The sequence below is a fragment of the Bos indicus genome, chromosome X, assembly GCF_029378745.1.
Source record: "Bos indicus isolate NIAB-ARS_2022 breed Sahiwal x Tharparkar chromosome X, NIAB-ARS_B.indTharparkar_mat_pri_1.0, whole genome shotgun sequence".
NCBI lineage: Eukaryota > Metazoa > Chordata > Mammalia > Artiodactyla > Bovidae > Bos > Bos indicus.
In genome coordinates this window covers 134911715-134929797 of record NC_091789.1, presented here as the reverse complement: position 1 = coordinate 134929797, position 18083 = coordinate 134911715, and the positions used below count along the sequence as shown (strand labels likewise).

The 18083-nt window shown below is 35.9% G+C and overlaps 1 protein-coding gene and 1 non-coding gene across 4 annotated transcripts in view; one reads left to right on the top strand and one right to left on the bottom strand.

Annotated features, from left to right (window-relative positions):
- The window catches only part of CDKL5 (cyclin dependent kinase like 5), a 178702-nt gene that overhangs the window by 56355 nt on the left and 104264 nt on the right, over positions 1–18083 (top strand). For all 3 annotated transcript variants that reach the window (XM_070784564.1, XM_070784566.1, XM_070784563.1), the window contains 2 exons: positions 7831–8060; positions 10549–10583. In XM_070784564.1, the coding sequence (XP_070640665.1) occupies positions 7997–8060; positions 10549–10583 (99 nt within the window). In that variant the 5' untranslated portion in view covers positions 7831–7996. The remainder of the gene's footprint in view (positions 1–7830; positions 8061–10548; positions 10584–18083) is intronic.
- Positions 6315–6386, bottom strand: TRNAR-GCG (transfer RNA arginine (anticodon GCG)). The gene has a single exon. It is a non-coding gene; the product is annotated as a tRNA-Arg (tRNA).

Here is an 18083-nt window from a genome sequence, read left to right as displayed (position 1 = left end):
CCAATCCTTTGGCCACCTGATGTGAAGAGCCCACTCACTGGAAAAGACCCTGATGCTGGGAAAGATTGAGGGCAAAAGGAGAAGGGGGTGGCAGAGGATGAGATGGTTAGATAGCATAATCAACTCAATGGACATGAATTTGAGGAAACTAAGAGATAGTGAAGGACAGGGGAGCCTGGTGTGCTGCAGTCCACGGGGTTGCAAAGAGTTGGACAGACTGAGTGACTTAACAGCAACAACACTACAAGCTTAGTTGTTTAAAACAGCACCCATATATTACCTCACAGTTCTGTAGATCAGAAGACTGGGATGGTATGGCTGGGTTCTCTGCTTAAGGTAATACTGATATAAAGCTAGAGTTTAGTGTGTTGACTGGGGCTGAGTTCTCATTCGTCCTTGATTAGTTACAAAGTTCGGAGAAGCCAATGGCACCCCACTCCAGTACTCTTGCCTGGAGAATCCCATGGACAGAGGAGCCTGGTAGCTGTAGTCCATGGGGTCGCTAAGAGTCAGACACGACTGAGCTACTTCACTTTCACTTTTCACTTTCATGCATTGGAGAAGGAAGTGGCAACCCACTCCAGTGTTCTTGCTTGGAGAATCCCAGGGACGGGGGAGCCTGGTGGGCTGCCGTCTATGGGGTCGCACAGAGTCAGACACGACTGAAGCGACTTAGCTGTAGCAGCAGCAGTAGCAGTTACAAAGTTGATTTCTGAGATCCAGCTCTTTTTGATCTCTCTATTTTTGTGTGTTTTCTATTTCATGAACTTCTGCTCTTATTTCTTTCTTTGTATTTTCTTTGGATTTATTTTACTGTTCCTTAAAAAAAACAACCTCTTGAGATTGATTCTTAGTTTATTTTTTTATATTTTGTGATATATGCATTTATAAGGCTTTTGATTACCTCCCTAAGCATTGTTTTAATTTCTCATGAATTTGTATTTTTATTTTTAAATGTTTATTATGATTTCTTCTTTGACATGAATTATTTTAAGAATGTTATTTATTGATTTCTAAACATATGAATGAAAAGTGAAAGTGTTAGTCACTCCATCGTATCTGACTCTGAAACTTTACCCGCTGCAGCCCGCCAGGCTCCTCTATCCATGGTCTTCTCCAGGCAAGAATACTGGAGTGGGTAGCCATTACCTTCTCCAGGGGATTTTCTGGACTCAGGGATTGAATCTGGGTCTCCTGCATTGCAGGTGGATTCTTTACTGTCTGAGCAAACATATGAATATTTCTTAATTATTTCTTTTGTGACTAATTTGTTGCATACTTGCGTTGTGGAGAGAGAACATCCTCGGACTAAATCCTTGTAATTTGCTTTGAATTGCATTTCAGCCTAGCACATTATCAGTTTTTATAAATGTTCTGTGTATGCTTGGGGGAAGAAAGATATTCTACAGTTCTTTTAATTTGTTTAAGTTTTAAAAATAAAAGTATTATGTATACTTTTTATCCTGTCTGTGTTGAGTTCCCATGGTAGTATTCTGTTTTCCAGTTCTGGAATTCTAATTTCTTTCCCCAGTTTGTTCTTCTACCTTGTAGACCTCCCAGTTCTGTCAAAATGTTCAACCCTTGGGTTTTTATTCATTCAACTCTATAGTTGTCTCATAATCTAAGTCTGATAATCCTGATATTATACATTTTTCTGGGGCATTTTCTGTTTTGGTCATTTCTGTTCTTATTAATGTTATGTGTATCTTGTTATCTTTGATTATGTATTGCATGAGCTAAACAAGAAATTATCTGTAGCAATATTATGATGGCTGTGTTCTTGTTACCCTCCTGCCAGCTGCCCCCACACCCTGCACCTACCACCTGCTGCTTCCCCTTTCAACCAGACAACTGTTGGCACTAACCATCTGAATGTGGGACCACCTCAATCCAAGGGACACTTAGAGGGTTATTTAGGTCACTCACGTGACATAAAGCTATCATTCAGGTTTGTTCTGGGACTGATTTCTTTCTGGTTTCCTTTATCCTAAGAGTATAGCTCTTGGGGTTTCAGCTTCAAGTGAATGATGCTTATTGTACTTTCTTATTTTGAAACACTTTTACCTTTGACCTTCTTGCCCCTGGATTATGAGTTTCAAGAGCAAGCCTGTTTTTCTCCCTATTTTTCTGAATCTTCCTTCAAGTGTCTGTGAGCTAAAATTGTTTTGGGTGATTTGGATTACCTCGCTGAGTTCTATTCCTTTGCCTTGATATCAGCCAGGTAATTCTTCATAACCTTCAGTCTTGGGGATTTTTACGCTGTTCTTTAGAAATATTCCCTCCAGCATTTGTATTTGTTCTCAAAGGGACATTTCATCCAAGTTATTTAGTTACTTGAAGCTAAAGTGTCTGAGTTTTTAAGGCCTTGAAAAATTAATCAGTATTATTCATATAAAATTGTAGTTAAATCCAATTTGGCTTTAAGTTTTTCCCTCAATTTGAATTCAGTTCAGTTCAGTCGCTCAGTCGTGTCCGACTCTTTTGTTACCCCATGGACTGCAGCATGCCAGGCTTCCCTGTCCATCACCAACTCCTGGAGCTTACTCAAACTCATGTCCATCGAGTCGGTGATGCCACTCAACCATCTCATCCTCTGTGGTCCCCTTCTCCTCCTGCCTTCAGTCTTTTCCAGCATCAGAGTCTTTTCCATTGAGTTAGTTCTTTACATCAGGTGGCCAAAACATTGGGATTTAAGCTTTAGCATCAGGCCTTCCAGTGAATATTCAGGACTAATTTCCCTTAGAATGGACTGGTTGGATTTCCTTGCAGTCCAAGGGACTCTCAAGAGTCTTCTCCAACACCACAGTTCAAAAGCATCAATTCTTTGGCGCTCAGCTTTCTTTATAGTCCAACTCTCACATCCATATGTGACTACGGGAAAAACCATAGCTTTGACTAGATGGACCTTTGTTGGTAAAGTAATGTCTCTGCTTTTTAATATGCTGTCTAGGTTGGTCATAGCTTTTCTCCCAAGGAGCAAGTGTCTTTTAATTTCATGGCTACAGTCACCATCTGCAGTGATTTTGGAGCCCAAGAAAATAAAGTTTCTCACTGTTTCCATTGTTTCTCCATCTATTTGTCATGAAGTGATGGGACTGGATGCCATGATCTTCGTTTTCTGAATGTTGAGTTTTAAGCCAACTTTTTCACTCTTCTCTTTCACTTTCATTAAAAGGCTCGTTAGTTCTTCTTTGCTTTCTGCCATAAGGGTGGTGTCATCTGCATATCTGAGGTTATTGATATTTCTCCCAGCAATCTTGATTCCAGCTTGTCCTTCATCCACTCCAGCATTTTGCATGATATACTCTGTATAGAAGTTAAATAAGCAAGGTGACAATATACAGTCTTGATGTACTCCTTTCCCAATTTGGAACCAGTCTGTCATTCCATGTCCAGTTCTAACTGTTTCTTCTTGACCTGCATACAGATTTCTCAGGAGGCAGGTCAGGTGGTCTGGTATTCCCATCTCTTTAAGAATTTCCCACAGTTTGTTGTGATCCACACAGTCAAAGGCTTTGGCATAGTCAATAAAGCAGAAGTAGATGTTTTTCTGGAACTCTCTTGCTTTTTCTATGATCCAGCAAATATTGCCAATTTGATCTCTGGTTCCTCTGCCTTTTCTAAATCCAGGTTGAACATGTGGATCAATTTGAATACTGGTAGTTAAAAGACTGTTCTTGACACCTGTGTTATATGTTACTCACACATTTAAATTCTGATTCTCAGGGTTTACATTACTTGATTTGTGTAGAGAATAGATGGGACCAAATGTTCTTTATATATACCACATATAGAACTTTTGTGGGTGCTGAGTCTTCTTAATAGGAATGACTTAATTTTTATCCCTAGTTTCCTTTAAAATGAGCTGTACCATTCTTGACAGAGAGGGGAATATTTATTGTTTCCTGGGTGTTCTTCCAAATCAGCCATAGAAAAGAATGATTCATTCTCAGAAACACTCTGCACATCTTTTACCTGGAAAGTGACTGACTTAGATCTTCATATGTTGGCTCCTTCCTGTTAGTGATATTCCACTTCAAATGTCACCTTTGTAGAGGGGGCTCTTTGAGTAATCGCTCCTTGTTTCTCCCTTCATAACATGTATCATTATCTGATAATAATCTTGCATTTTTTCCTCCCTCAGTAAAATGTGAAGCACCATGAGGGCAAGGATTTTGCCTATCTTGCTCACAACTAACTGTCTCATGTCTTATTTACTCTTTCTCTGAATCATGTTAGGCAGTCAGTAATTTTTTTGTTTAATAAATGAATGAATAGAACAAATGTTTATTTCTTGAAAATATTTGAAATTGTGACATCATTTTCTCTAAATATCACAGTCATCCTTTAAAAATGTGTGATTCCATTGAATTAAAGTTATTTTCTAAAATAAGTGTTGTGTTTGCTTTTTCTTGCCTTTTTTCAAAAACGATTTTGGTAAATATTGAATGAAAAGTCAGACAATAAAAAATCTGATCTAAAGTGTTAGAGTGACAAATGTTTAGCATTAGGGACCACTGTGACTTTGTTATATATTGAGCTGGAAGGAGGTCAGTGTGACTAGAGTGGAACAATCAAGGGAAAGAAGAGTCAGAGATGACATCAGAGGATAGGAGATTAAGACCTGATGGCTTATGTGGACTTTGACTTTTAATGATATGGGAGGCCACTGGAGGATTTTGAGCAGAGAAGTAACATAGAGGTGAGTGTGGACTATAGGGATATTAAAGTGTGGCCTACTTCCAAGCTCTCATGTCAGTTCCACTGGCTGTTTTGTCTCTCTCTGCCAAGGCCACCCTGTCTTAATTTTTATAGCTCAGTTCTAATTCTAAGTATATTCGGTAGAGAGTATCTTGCCAGATCCTCCTCTCAAGGCTGAGCCTTCTTATTTTTCTTATTTGGAAGAGTGTTGGCTGTACTTGGAATTCTGCGCTTCCATATATATTTTAGAATCAGCTTACTGTAATTCCTCAGAAAACTCTCTTGGGATTCTGATTGAAATTGCATTGCCTGTATAGATTAATATAGCGATAATTGATATCCTTTAGCCTCAAAATTGGAAAAACTTCATTGATCTAGGTCATCTTTAATGAGTTTGAATAAACTTTACATATATATACACACAAGTACACACATATATGTGATATATATATGCTTATGTATATGATGTTTACAAATACAGTTGATATTTGTATACTGAGTTTATATTTAGCCTCCTTGTTAACACTTATAATTCTAATAATTTTTAGATTCCTTTGCATTTTCTATATAAACAATAATATCTGTAAAATCTGGTTTTCTCTTTCCAGTCCTATATAGTTTATTCCTTTATTTTTTGTTTTGTTTTTTTAACTTACTGAGCTGTCTGGGACCCACCAGGATAATGTTTAATAGTAATGTTAATAAGTATTAATAGCAGAATTTCTTTTCATGTTCTTAATTTTTAAAGGGGCTATATCTAAATATTCCACATTTAAGAATGATATTGTAGGTTTTTTCGGATACTTTTATCAAGATATAAACATTTAAAAGGCATTTAATTATGGACATATTTCTCTTTAGACTTACATTCCTACCATTAGTATATAAAACGGCCACTTTTTGTGTCAGTACTTTATATCACATAGGGTACTCAAATTTATTAAGTTTCAGATTTCATAAGCAGCAAAGAAATTTCTTCCTTTTAAACCAATACTTTATGTTGATACAACTGTTCTTCTTATAGATAGTATAGTTTTTTTTTTAAACAAAAATTTCAAAATAATTTCAGATTTAAAGTTGTAAAGATCATATAAAGAATTTCCTGTTTCATGGAGTCTTGACCCAGATCCCCCAAATATAAACATTTTATAATATTTACTTTATCATTCTTTCTGTTTCTCTTTCTCTATATCTACATACATATTTTTTTCTGAATTGGTTTAACTTGCAAATTATCTCTAAGAACTTTGATATTCTCCTTTTATTTTTTTCTGTTAAGCTTTTTATTAGACTGTTCTAGAAATTTAGGCTGTGCCTTATTTATTTTATCAAAATTTAATTGACATATAACATTGGTTCCAAGTGTACAACACAATGATTTCATATTTGTATATATTACAAAAGGATCACATAAGTCTGCTTACTGTCCATCACCACACATAGTTATGTATTCTTTCTTGTGAAGAGCATTTAAGATTTACTCTTAGTGTAGTCGCTCAGTCATGTCCGACTCTTTGTGACCCCATGGACTGTAGGCCACCAGGCTCCTCTGTCCATTGGATTCTCCAGACAAGAATACTGGAGTGGGTTGCCATTTCCTTCTCCAGGGGATCTTCCCAACCCAGGGATTGAACCTGGGTCTTCCGCATCGCAGGCAGACGCTTTACCCTTTGAGCCACCAGGGAAGCCCAAGATTTACTCTTAGCCACTTTCAAATATGCAGTAGAGTATTATTAACTATAGTCACCATGTTGTACATTGCATCCCTAGGACTTGCTCATTTTATAACCAGAAATGTGTACCTTTGGATCACCACTCATCTTGTCATTTCTTAAGAGGATTGTTTTATGTAACCACCTTACTATTGTCAAAAAAAATTATAATTGATACAATATTATCTAATCTGTGGGCTTCCCTTGTGGCTCAGCTGGTAAAGAATTCGCCTGCAATGTGGGAGACCTGGCTTCGATCCCTGGGTTGGGAAGATCCCCTGGAGAAGGGAAAGGCTACCCACTGCAGTATTCTGGCCTGGAGAATTCCATGGATTACAGTCCATGGGGTCACAAAGAGTCGGACACGACTGAGCGACTTTCACTTCACTATCTAATCTGTAGACTTTTAAATTTTATCATTTACCCTTTATAGCAAAAAAATTTTTTTCTTGTCTAGCATCCAGCCCAAGATCATGCATTATATTTAGTTATCATGACTCTCAGTCTTTTTTTCTAGAACAGTTGCTTAGTCGTTTCTTATGTTTCATGACATAGACATTTTTAAAGAATACAGGCCAGTTACTGAGTAGAAGATTCCTCAGTTTGGGCTTGTCTCTTGCTGCCTATGGTTAGATTCATGTTTTACCCTTTTGGAAGAATGTATGTGTATATGTAATTTACGTATGCATTTATATCTATCTCTTTATCTCTCTATATTAATAACTGACCTTACATGATTAACTCTTAATTCCAAGCTTTCCCAATTTTCATATTTGTAACTTCCTTTTATGAGAATGAGACGAAACCCACATTATCCACAGTATGTTTACTTATTTGCTTAATTATAGAATATACATAAAGAAGTTTCATATCTCTGTAAAAAATAACTGAGTATAATATTTGTTTATATTTCTTTAACTCAAGGAAAGTATGTAGTTAAAATACTGTTTTCAGAAATTGTGTGTGTGTGCTCACTCGCTCAGTAATGTCTGAGTCTGGGACCCCATGGACTGTAGTCCACCAGGAGCCTCTGTCCATGGAATTTTCCTGGCAACAATACTGGAGTGGATTGCCATTTCCTCCTCTAGGGGATCTTCCCAACCCAGGAATCGAACTCACATCTCCTGCTTTGGCAGTGTATTCTTTACCACTAAGCCACTTGGGAATCCCTTTCAAAAGTTGCCTGGGGTTAATTCTTTTCCCTGCCCGGGCTTGTTCAGTGTAGTTATAGTATTCATTTCAAATATAGTTAAGTATATTTTTTTGACTGTGTTTCATTTTGGGTACTTCCCTCCTATTATTATTAGTAGTAGCATATAAAACAACATGGTTTTAAAAGAACTGTACAAAAAGATTGGATAGGTTATTAGAGTACTGAGAAATAAAATTTGACTTTTAATTGTGTTTGTTCTTTCAGGAAATCATTTAATAATTCACATTAGGACAAATATGTGAAAGTTCCTGCCAACCTGTGAATATTTCTTCCTTCGGACATTTTTTGTTCTACTTACTGTACAACTTTCTTAGAAGTTCTTTTTTGATGCCATGTTCTGTGGCTTGCATCTAAAGAGGAGTTTGTCTTCATGAAGATTCCTAACATTGGTAATGTGATGAATAAATTTGAGATCCTTGGGGTTGTAGGTGAAGGTAAGTTTAACATTCTTTGAGGTTTTGAGCAATGTGCAATTATATCTACCACCAAAAAAGTTATTAATTCAAATTCTATTATGTCAGCTAGGCTTATTTTGACTAACTCAAAATTTATATAAGTTAAATTTTACTTAATGCATGAGAAATAAATGAATAAATGACTTCTATTTGTCTATGAGAATGACAAACCACGTTTTATAAATTCTGAGCCTCATGATTTGGTCATATTTTAACATCTCTGAAATCAGGATGTATGTTACAATCAGTAGCATGTCATGATTTAATTGGCAGAACTTTTTCTTTCCTAGTAGTACAGAAAATAATACTTATAATCAATGACATCATCAATTTGATGAAATATTGTAATTTGTTTTTTTATAAATCTTACTAATTTTTCTTTTTTTTGTAATTTTTGCTCTTAAAGATAACTTTATGGAGATTTTGATAAATGATTCTTTTAACAGTATAAGTTACTATAATTATGATTTCTTTATATCTTTAAAGCAATGTTACAAAAGTATTGGTATTTCAGAATTTTCAAGTATATTTTGAATTTCAAAGGAAGTTTTACAATTTACCTATGTCAACAGCATAGTTGTTCTAGATTTTAATATTAAGTTGATAAATCCTTTTCAAATAAGTAGAAACAATTAAAATATTGTGTAATCATTACGTATTTGCTTCAAGGTCTGAAGTTTGAAGACAAAAAAGAATCCTTCTTTCTTCACTTAGCTCCTTTTTGTCTTTTTCATTGGTATTCACTATGTAGATAAAATTCATTCTCAGTGTCTTATTTACTATTAATTTTATAATACCTGATTTATTACTGTTTTTCAAATGTGTTACATAGACTTATGCTGTAAAAATACTCACTGGAGAAGGTCAGCTCCTTGGATGTAACAAAGTTAGAATGTTTCAGATTCTGGGCCTAAGTTTTTCTGTATCATGACCTTTTTCTTAGTATACCTATAGGTGATCCTCTTCTCAGGGATTAGCTTAGATTAACTACAACTACCAGTTGTTATTGTGGTTTTTCAGTTGCTCAGTCATGTCTGACTCTTTGCAACCCTCTGGACTGCAGCACGCCAGGCTTCCCTGTCCTTCACCATCTCCCAGAGTTTGCTCAGACTCATGTCCATTGAGTTGATGATGCCATCCAACCATTGCATCCTCTGTCGTCCCCTTCTCCTCCTGCCCTAAATCTTTCCCATCCTCAGGGTCTACAACTAACTACCAGACTAACATATAAATCAAAATATGTTAGTTTCAAGTTGTAGTCAGAACCATCATTGCTATTTTTTTTCCTTTGTAAACTACCTCAGATGCTTCTTGGCTATGAAATACATATACATTAAGGACATTAAAAGCTGTTAAGCAAACTCTACATCCCTGCAGCCTAAACAGTGATTTTCACCCCATAGAAAAACTAACATGGGCAGTTAAGTGAGGATTGGATGGCTGCCTGGTGATTGTGGAGTTGAATTGGATGGCTATAATGGCTGGTTTCATCCTAACTATGATAATAAGATTCATCCATCTCGACCAATTGAAGGATACTTATTCTGGTTCCCCAGTTTCTGTTGCAGACACATTTTCCAATTTCATCTCCCTGAAGTCCTCTTCTCAGACGCAAATGCAGGCTTTGCCTGTCTGTAAATGTCAATCATTTCTACCAACTTCAGTTATTGTATATTACATTTTGATTCTCCTAATTAGATTTTTTCACATTATAACTTTTGCCTCAATTTCCTTGCTGTCAACTCTGTGTTCTGGGTTTAAGGAAATAGTTTATTGGCTGATTAATAGGATAAGTAACCCAAAAGGTAGTGATGTGTCTCATTTGAAATATATCAAATAAAGTGGGAGTGCTTAGCTACAGATGGTCAGAGATCCTTGGACTACTTATGCTGGTGCCATTGAACTTAGTATTTATGGCAAAAATGTAGCAACTCCTACTAGTTATTAATTGGAATGCTGAGGTGAGACCTGTAATATTTTGCGAGTCAGAGAAGACATTCTAATATCCTAGAAGAGAATTTAATTGTCTCGTAGGAGAGAGAACATATTTGATAGGCTCCATGCTTGAGCCTACCCTTGTGAAACCATTAGCTCTTAAATTTTGAGTTCCCTAGAATCTTTTGAGGTAATTTTAATTTACTCTTAAAGTTATTAGGTCCAAATTGCATCTCTAGAAATTTTTCAACATCTGAAGTAAAATTTTTCTTAAAAAGAGAAACATTAAAAAGTACATGCTTGTTGGGGAAATGAGTTGCTAATAATACTCTTGGTTTATAAAAAGTATATGATAAATATTCATGCTTTCTTTGTATATGGCTCATTCCATTATCACTGCAGAATATTGTCATTTTAGGAATCACTGTTATTCCATATTTTGATAGCCGCTGTAAATATAATAGAACTTTGATTTCTCCGAGAGCTGTACTTTGTATACGTGTCCCTAATTGTTCACTTCTTTTTATTATAGGAGCCTATGGAGTTGTACTTAAATGCAGGCATAAGGTAAGTACATGGTTTTTAAAAAGAAAATATCTGTGTATGTTTAACATTTTTGAAACTAATGTAGTATTCTGTGCATGTGGGCATATAATTAAAAATGTATACGATGTCTACATCATTGTCTACGATGATGGTGATACTTAAAGAAGAATTAATATGGGAACCTGAAAAAAGAGACTACTTTGGGTAAGCTTTATCATAATTAGATAGTCATTAGTTCTTTATACTCATGTGCTATTTTTTTCAACTGACCTATATGTAGATGGAAAGCTGCCTAATGGGAAGAGAGAAAAGGTGGTAGAGAAGGAATCAAAGTAGTGGCAGATTTAATTTATGTCAAGAACTTAAGAGCAAGGAGGAGTTTCATGAAGTCAATATTTTTCTTGTAGAACCAATAATTTAAGATTGCTTATAGGGTCAGAATCCAGATTTTGAAGGGTAGTGGATGGGTGTTTGGTTATGAAATAGGGCTTGAAGTAATAGTGTATGATTATGACTCTTAGCTGTTGTTGGTCACTCTTGAACAGCCTTGAAGTGAATCTTATTATATAGATTATTTGACTATGGTTAATAATCACCAGTTATTCAGGGAGGTTATTTCAAGTTTCCATAGGTGTTGCTGTATTGAGCAACACCTTTAACCTGGTGTTAAAGAGACTGCCTTTAACCTGGCAAATGTTGAAGCTGTAACAATTTCAAACATTAGGTTAAATATTTTTCTATTATGGCATAGCTAGTCTGAATGTTAATATCTGGCCTCATACTATTTTGTGCATAATTTGTTAAGACCAAGGTTTAAATTTTTTTGGTATTTTATAGTGATATGATTCATGTTTGAGATGAGCTTAGCAGTTTAGTCTGAGCCATTTAAACTCTCAAATCTGTGACAACGCACATAAAGATGATGTAATTTTTATGTTTGCTTTTTCTTTCCTACTGTACAAAATATTACTTAACATTTTGAATTTAAGGCTTCATGACAACTGATGCATTTTGGATTTTACATCACATATCTCTTTAATTCAAAGAATTTTCTATTCTTGAAATTGGGTATTTGAATTATGTTATGCTGATAATAGTTATCTTAAGACCTCTGCCAGTAAATCTTAAAAAAAAAAAAAAATTTGAATACTATTGGCTCTTGATTCAGGATGACTAAGAATTTAAAATAATAAATATAGTCAAAATAAATTTAGCCCCTTAAATTTCTAATTAAGAAATATCACTGCAGTTTGAAATTAAACAAATAGAAAGCTGTCTAGTGAAGTGCTATGCTTTTAGGGAGGTGTGTTGAGTTAAATTTAGGAAGCTTTAAAAATATTCTTGGATAGATACTACTCAGGGTTATTAGTGTCCAAATTAAATTTGAGTCTTTCATGAACATAATACCCCTTTTTGTATACTGTGGCTCTGTTGATACAACATAGCCAAGGGAAGCTTCAGTTCTTAGTCTTACTCCTTGAATTTTAAAACCCAGGGATTTCTGATACATAATGGCACATCTTCCAACAGTATTTTCTCTCAGTTGTTACGCTTCTTCCTGTGACCTTTCTCCCTATACTTTCGTCTGGTTTACTCATTTGTTAAGACATGCTTGTTAACTGAACCTGGTTCTCATATGCACACTGTTAGTGCTGGCAAGATGGACTCAGAGTGAGACTGGATGAGAACTAGTGCCACTGCTCTTAGGAAACCACCTCTGAATGTGAGCTCTGATTCCTTTGTCCATGTGCAGGGCATTTTGAGCTCTAAGGATGAATAACCCATATTTTTCTTGCTCTTGTATGTCTTATGGTCTGTCTGAAGAGTTAGAAGAAGTGCATATTAAAAAAAAAAAAACACACATGTGAGATTGCTGCAAATGAAATTGCATCTTAAAAAAAAAAATACTTCTTTTTACTGCCCCTCACTAAATGAGGGACTCATAAACCAGCTTTCTGAGTATTGTTGTTTCTTCCTTTCATGCACCAAAAAATATACCACTGGATGGAAAATTTGAAGCATAAATTAGTGTCTATCTCAGAGTAATTTCTAGAATTTGCAGTTGTTTCATCATTAGACTTGTTATAGTATACCCTTTTTTCAGCTAGAATCAGTCCTTCAAATCTTTCCCTGACTATCCAAAAATAGAAGATTTGATGCTTCCGATAAGATTTACCCTTTCAGATCAAACAAATGGATATCTATGAAATCTCACGGTATAGTTTTTAAAAAAAGGATATAAACCTCTGTTTGGTGCCTATTATGTGTAAAGTGATCATGCCCATATATTTTCCATAATTTCAAATTTTTTAATAAAATGCTTATATTTTAATAAGCAAGTGAAATAATAATTTAATACATTTAATGTATTATTTTAATACATTTAATACATTTATATATAATATAAATCAGGTTGGTTGTGATTACTTACACAGGTATGTGTGATTGCTTGTGCATAAATTGGATCTCTTTTTGAGATGTTTGGCTATGGTTGTATGTATAGTTAAGTAATTTCTAGTGTATGGTGTATTTCAACAAGTATGAAAGAAGGTCACTGTTTTAATCTGTGTTCTGTTGCAAGAAATTTAGAGGTCATGTTTATAAACAGATATATCTTGTCTTTTGTGAACATAATATGATATTGGGCTTTTCCAGGCCAAAGATCAGTTCTTAATTTACTGAAATAAATGCTACCCAATTAAAAAAGAAAAATGTAATTGTACTCTCTTTTTGACAGCTTCTGTTATCCTTATATGAACACTCTTAGCAATGACTGTTCAGAGAAGGCAATGGCACCCCACTCCAGCACTCTTGCCTGGTGGGCCGCAGTCCATGGGGTCGCTAAGAGTAGGACAAGACTCAGCGACTTCACTTTCACTTTTCACTTTCCTGCATTGGAGAAGGAAATGGCAACCCACTCCAGTGTTCTTGCCTGGAGAATCCCAGGGATGGGGAAGCCTCGTGGGCTGCCGTCTATGGGGTCACGCAGAGTCGGACATGACTGAAGCGACTTAGCAGCAGCAGCAGCAATGACTGTTAAGCTGTTTATGGGGATTTATGATTTTACTTGCATTTGGAAAAAGTTCTGACTTGGACCTTTACCATACAAATGTGCATTGCTTATCTTCTTTTTATTTGTGTGTCTGCTTTAAAGTGCCCAAGAGAGGGGAGGTATGTTTTAGAGCACACTTTTCTTCACAGAAGCCCCAGGAGGTCATCTTCATAACAAAGTGGGGAGAATGGAATGGAGTTGAAATAGGGAGATGTGATTAGAACTTGAGGCAAGAGAGAGGATAGAGAGAGCTGGCTGCTACTGCTGCTAAGTCGCTTCAGTCGTGTCGGACTCTGTGTGACCCCATAGACGGCAGCCCACCAGGCTTCCACGTCCCTGGGATTTTCCAGGCAAGGACACTGGAGTAGGTTGCCATTTCCTTCTCCAATACATGAAAGTGAAAAGTGAAAGTGAAGTCGCTCAGTCGTGTCCAACTCTAGCGACCCCATGGACTGCAGCCTACCAGGCTCCTCCATCTACGGGATTTTCCAGGCAAAAGTACTGGAGTGGGGTGCCATTGCCTTCTCCCAGAGAGAGCTGGAGATTGATGCTAATCGAGTCTAGGACATGGAAGTGCTGATTCATGTAGTTCATTTCCTATGGCTGAAGTTGACTGATGAGAAATTTTTGTTTGTTTTGAAGTAGTAGGTGTATATGCTCTTGAATAACTAGTTATAAAAGCTGTGAATAATCCAGTATTGGGGTACAGCCTGTAAGTATTAAATGATAAACTTGACTTAAATTAGAGAAAGTGAAAGTGAAGTCGCTCAGTCATGTCCCACTCTTTGTGACCCCATGGACTGTAGCCTGCCAGGCTCCTCCATCCATGGAATTTTCTAGGCAAGGGTACTGGAGTGGGTTGCCATTTCCTTCTCCAGGGGATCTTCCCGACCCAGGGATCGAACCCTGGTCTCCTGCACTGCAAGTAGACACTTTACCATCTGAGCCACCAGGGAACCAAAAAGGAAAGACACTGAAGAGAGCTTTTGCAGAGTAGCAGGTCCTTGTGGAGGGATTAAAGGTGATCCCAAGGATTGGTGGTGAACTGGAAAAGCATTGGTATCGTTTTATCTGACTGGAAAACTTAGAAAGGGTGTATAAGTTTGAAGGGAAAGATCAGTTTGGCTTTCATAATAAAGAATAAAATGTCAGCAGAGTACCAAACCTGGTATTAGTAAATACCACATATTGAGCATCTACCGTATGTGGTAGGCAGGCAATCTATTTGATGTTTTACGTTTAATCCCCACAACCCCGACTCTCCATCCCTACTTTATAAATGAGAAAACTGAGTCAGAGAGAGGCTGTGTAATAGAGCTAAGATTATGCAGCTAATAAGTGGCAAAACTAGGGTTTGATATGACTCCAGAAGTAGCTTCCATGTGCCTGGGATGAAACTGAAATGATATGAACCTTCCAAGACGGAGAGCAGAGCAGAGTGAAAGATGTGTTTAAATGATCTTACTGAAAGAAGAAGGAGCAGACCTCTTGCAAGCAAGGAAAAAAGATTTTTTAAAGTGGCATTCACTAATAGTATAAAAATCTCATCAAAAGATCCATGATGATAAGGATTGAGGGCTGAGAAAATCCATTTCATTTAACACTGCCATTTATTAATGACTTCTCTAAGTCAAATGATACATTAATGCCAAATAGCAAGAGGTTAAAGAGAGAATAGATAGAGAAGATCTGGATTGCTTCATTCTTCTCTTGTGAGAGTTCAGAAATTGAGATTGAAAGTAGTAGGAAGAATAGATTTGATTAAATATTTTCTAGTTAGGAATATCCATATTTCCCCTACTGAAAGGTATTCTTTGGATATTTGTTATTGCTTAATAGTCATAAATTTACCTTTTGTTATAAGCCTTGATTTTTAGCAAGCAATATGTATTTTTGAATCAGTGATTCCATTTTTTCTTTTTCACATTAATTTTGTTTTTCTACCAAAAAGCTGATTACTCTTTTTAAAAATCAAACTGTTTTAAGAAGATGCTTAAGGAAAAGTCAATGAACCATTATCAATTTAATAAATTATTTATAGTTGCCATCTAAAACCATAGTTATTCTCTACTGGAACAAAATAAACTTTTTTCAGGTTTATTCCCCACATTAAATAAAGCAAATGTTTTTCTTTAATTTTTAGTCAACCATGAGAAACAGAATATATGGGATTAATTATGTTAATTACTTTGTCATTTTATTCCTCCTTACTTCAATAAAAGTAACATGTGGGTTCTTGCTTTTGTGTGCAAAATTTCTAGCATTTGAAGAGGATTATAGAGAGACTTGGGGTTTTTCATAAGGATTATAAGCAGCTGGAAATATTTCAGTATTAATTGATTATTTTGTCATAATTTTTAAAAATAATTGCACTCTGAAATGATGTGAATTTACTGCAGGTTATGAAGATTAATGAGATGTCAGCGTTAAACTGGACTTCAGGTCAGGAACAAAGATAGCAGGAATCAGTGATGGGGGAAAACATCTGCCTCTTCTTACAGAAGCACTCATGTAGAACAGATACTTCTGTGTGGTTTCCTTTCTTGACCAGGTTTTTGTTGCTGATCCAGTTAATTGTAGAACAGTCTCTGGAACAGGACAAAAGTGTCATCAAAATTATACTTCTTTGTACTATAATATTTTGCATTTTCAATTCTGCTAGTCTGTTGATAAAGGAAAAATTACCATGTTTCTGTCGTCTTATTTTTAGTAAAACAAATAATGACTCGTGTCAATTTCCAGATAAGTCTGACTTTAGGGAAACAAAAGAATCTGAGGCTTTTGTAGGTTTCCTGTCTGCATTTATCCTTTTCATCCTAATCTGGATTTTGTTTTTTGTTTGCTCTTAGTAAATGAGATAAGAGAATGGTCATATTGGAACTAGCCCCACTACTAGCTCTGCATGCATTGTCTACACAGAAGACTTTACCTCATTCATCCTTCTTATAGTGACTCAGTTCCTAAATGCTCATCCCTCCTCCCATCCACAGCCTCCCAATCTAGAGGATGAGTTGGCTGGAGCACAAGGTGGACTTTAAAGTTCCCTCTTCTGCCAGTCATAAAAACATAATTATTCCCTTCTGTAAGAGAGCATTCTTTCTATACCTTCTTAAGATGAATAATTTCATTAGTCTTTGATAAATGTCTATGCTTAAGGGATTTAACTGGTTCTTTAATGTGACTTTAAAGCTTCAGGGACCAAAAAATGAGTGTCAGTCATTTTTCTACACAAGCCCAAAATATATAGACATTGGCAGTATAAGAAAAGTAGCTGATCAACAAATGCCTATATGGTGGATACTTTTAAATAGTTCATCATAACTCTTGATGAGTTGTTGGAATCAGTAATTTGAAAGTAGTGCATGGGGATCTATTTTTATATAAAAATAATCCACCCCTGAATATTAGAAGCTATAGTTCATATTCTACAGTGGTTTTGAAGCTTTACTATTTCTTAATTTAAAGGTTAAAAAAAAAGGTTTGTTCCCTATGTTAAAGTATTTTAATTAAAAAAAAAAAAAGCTTTCTACTTCTTCTACTTAAAGCACTGTGTTCAAGGCATGATATTGTAAAGTAAAATTCAACCGAATATCTTTTTAGGAAAAATCTATTGAGTGCCTGTGGGCCAAATCTGGCCTGCCACTTATTTTATGGAACCTAGCCACGCTCATTCATTTATGTTTTTTCTATGGATGCTTTTGCACTAATATGACAGAGTAATTTCAACAGAGACCGTATGACATACAAAGTCTAAAATAGTATATTTATTTTGTGACCCTTCCTTAACAGAAGTTTGCTGACTCTCATGCTGAGCAAGCCCTAACTAGGAGAATACAGTGGAAGCAGAACAGTGGCCTCAGTGGGCCAGCAATCTCAGTTTCTGTTTGTCTCTTTGCCCTTGATGCTCTTGGAATCTGAGAAATAGAGTTAATAAAGTGTGGAACTTCCACTGAAAATTATTTTTCCCTTGAGCTGAGCTTGAGTAAATCTTTTGGCTGGTTAAGTAGGAAGCTTTATATTGGTTCCCTCTTTCACGATCAAGTATCAGAATGGAGAATTGGACTTTCTAGGAACTGGGCATACAGAGACACATGCAGTCTATTCACTCTGACTGTGTTTCATCACTGGCCTGAATAGCTCTCTTTTCATTCAGAGGTGAATACAAAGAAGAAAACAATCTTCACTGAGACTATGAAAGGTAACTTGAGTTCATGAGAAGGACATTCTCACAAATATGAAGAGGAAAATTCTTTAGAGGCAAAGAAATGAGATAACTTCCTAATATTGTATAATTCAAGTGACCATAAATGAGAAGAAGCAATAGTAATAATCTCTGTTTCAAGTATCTCTTAACTTCCAGGCATTGTGCTGGGCTTGGTGTTTTATTTTCATTACTCTTTAGATCCTCATAACAGCTATAAAAGTTAGAAAGAATTACCTTCCTTTAAAATGGAGGAAACTGATGCTCA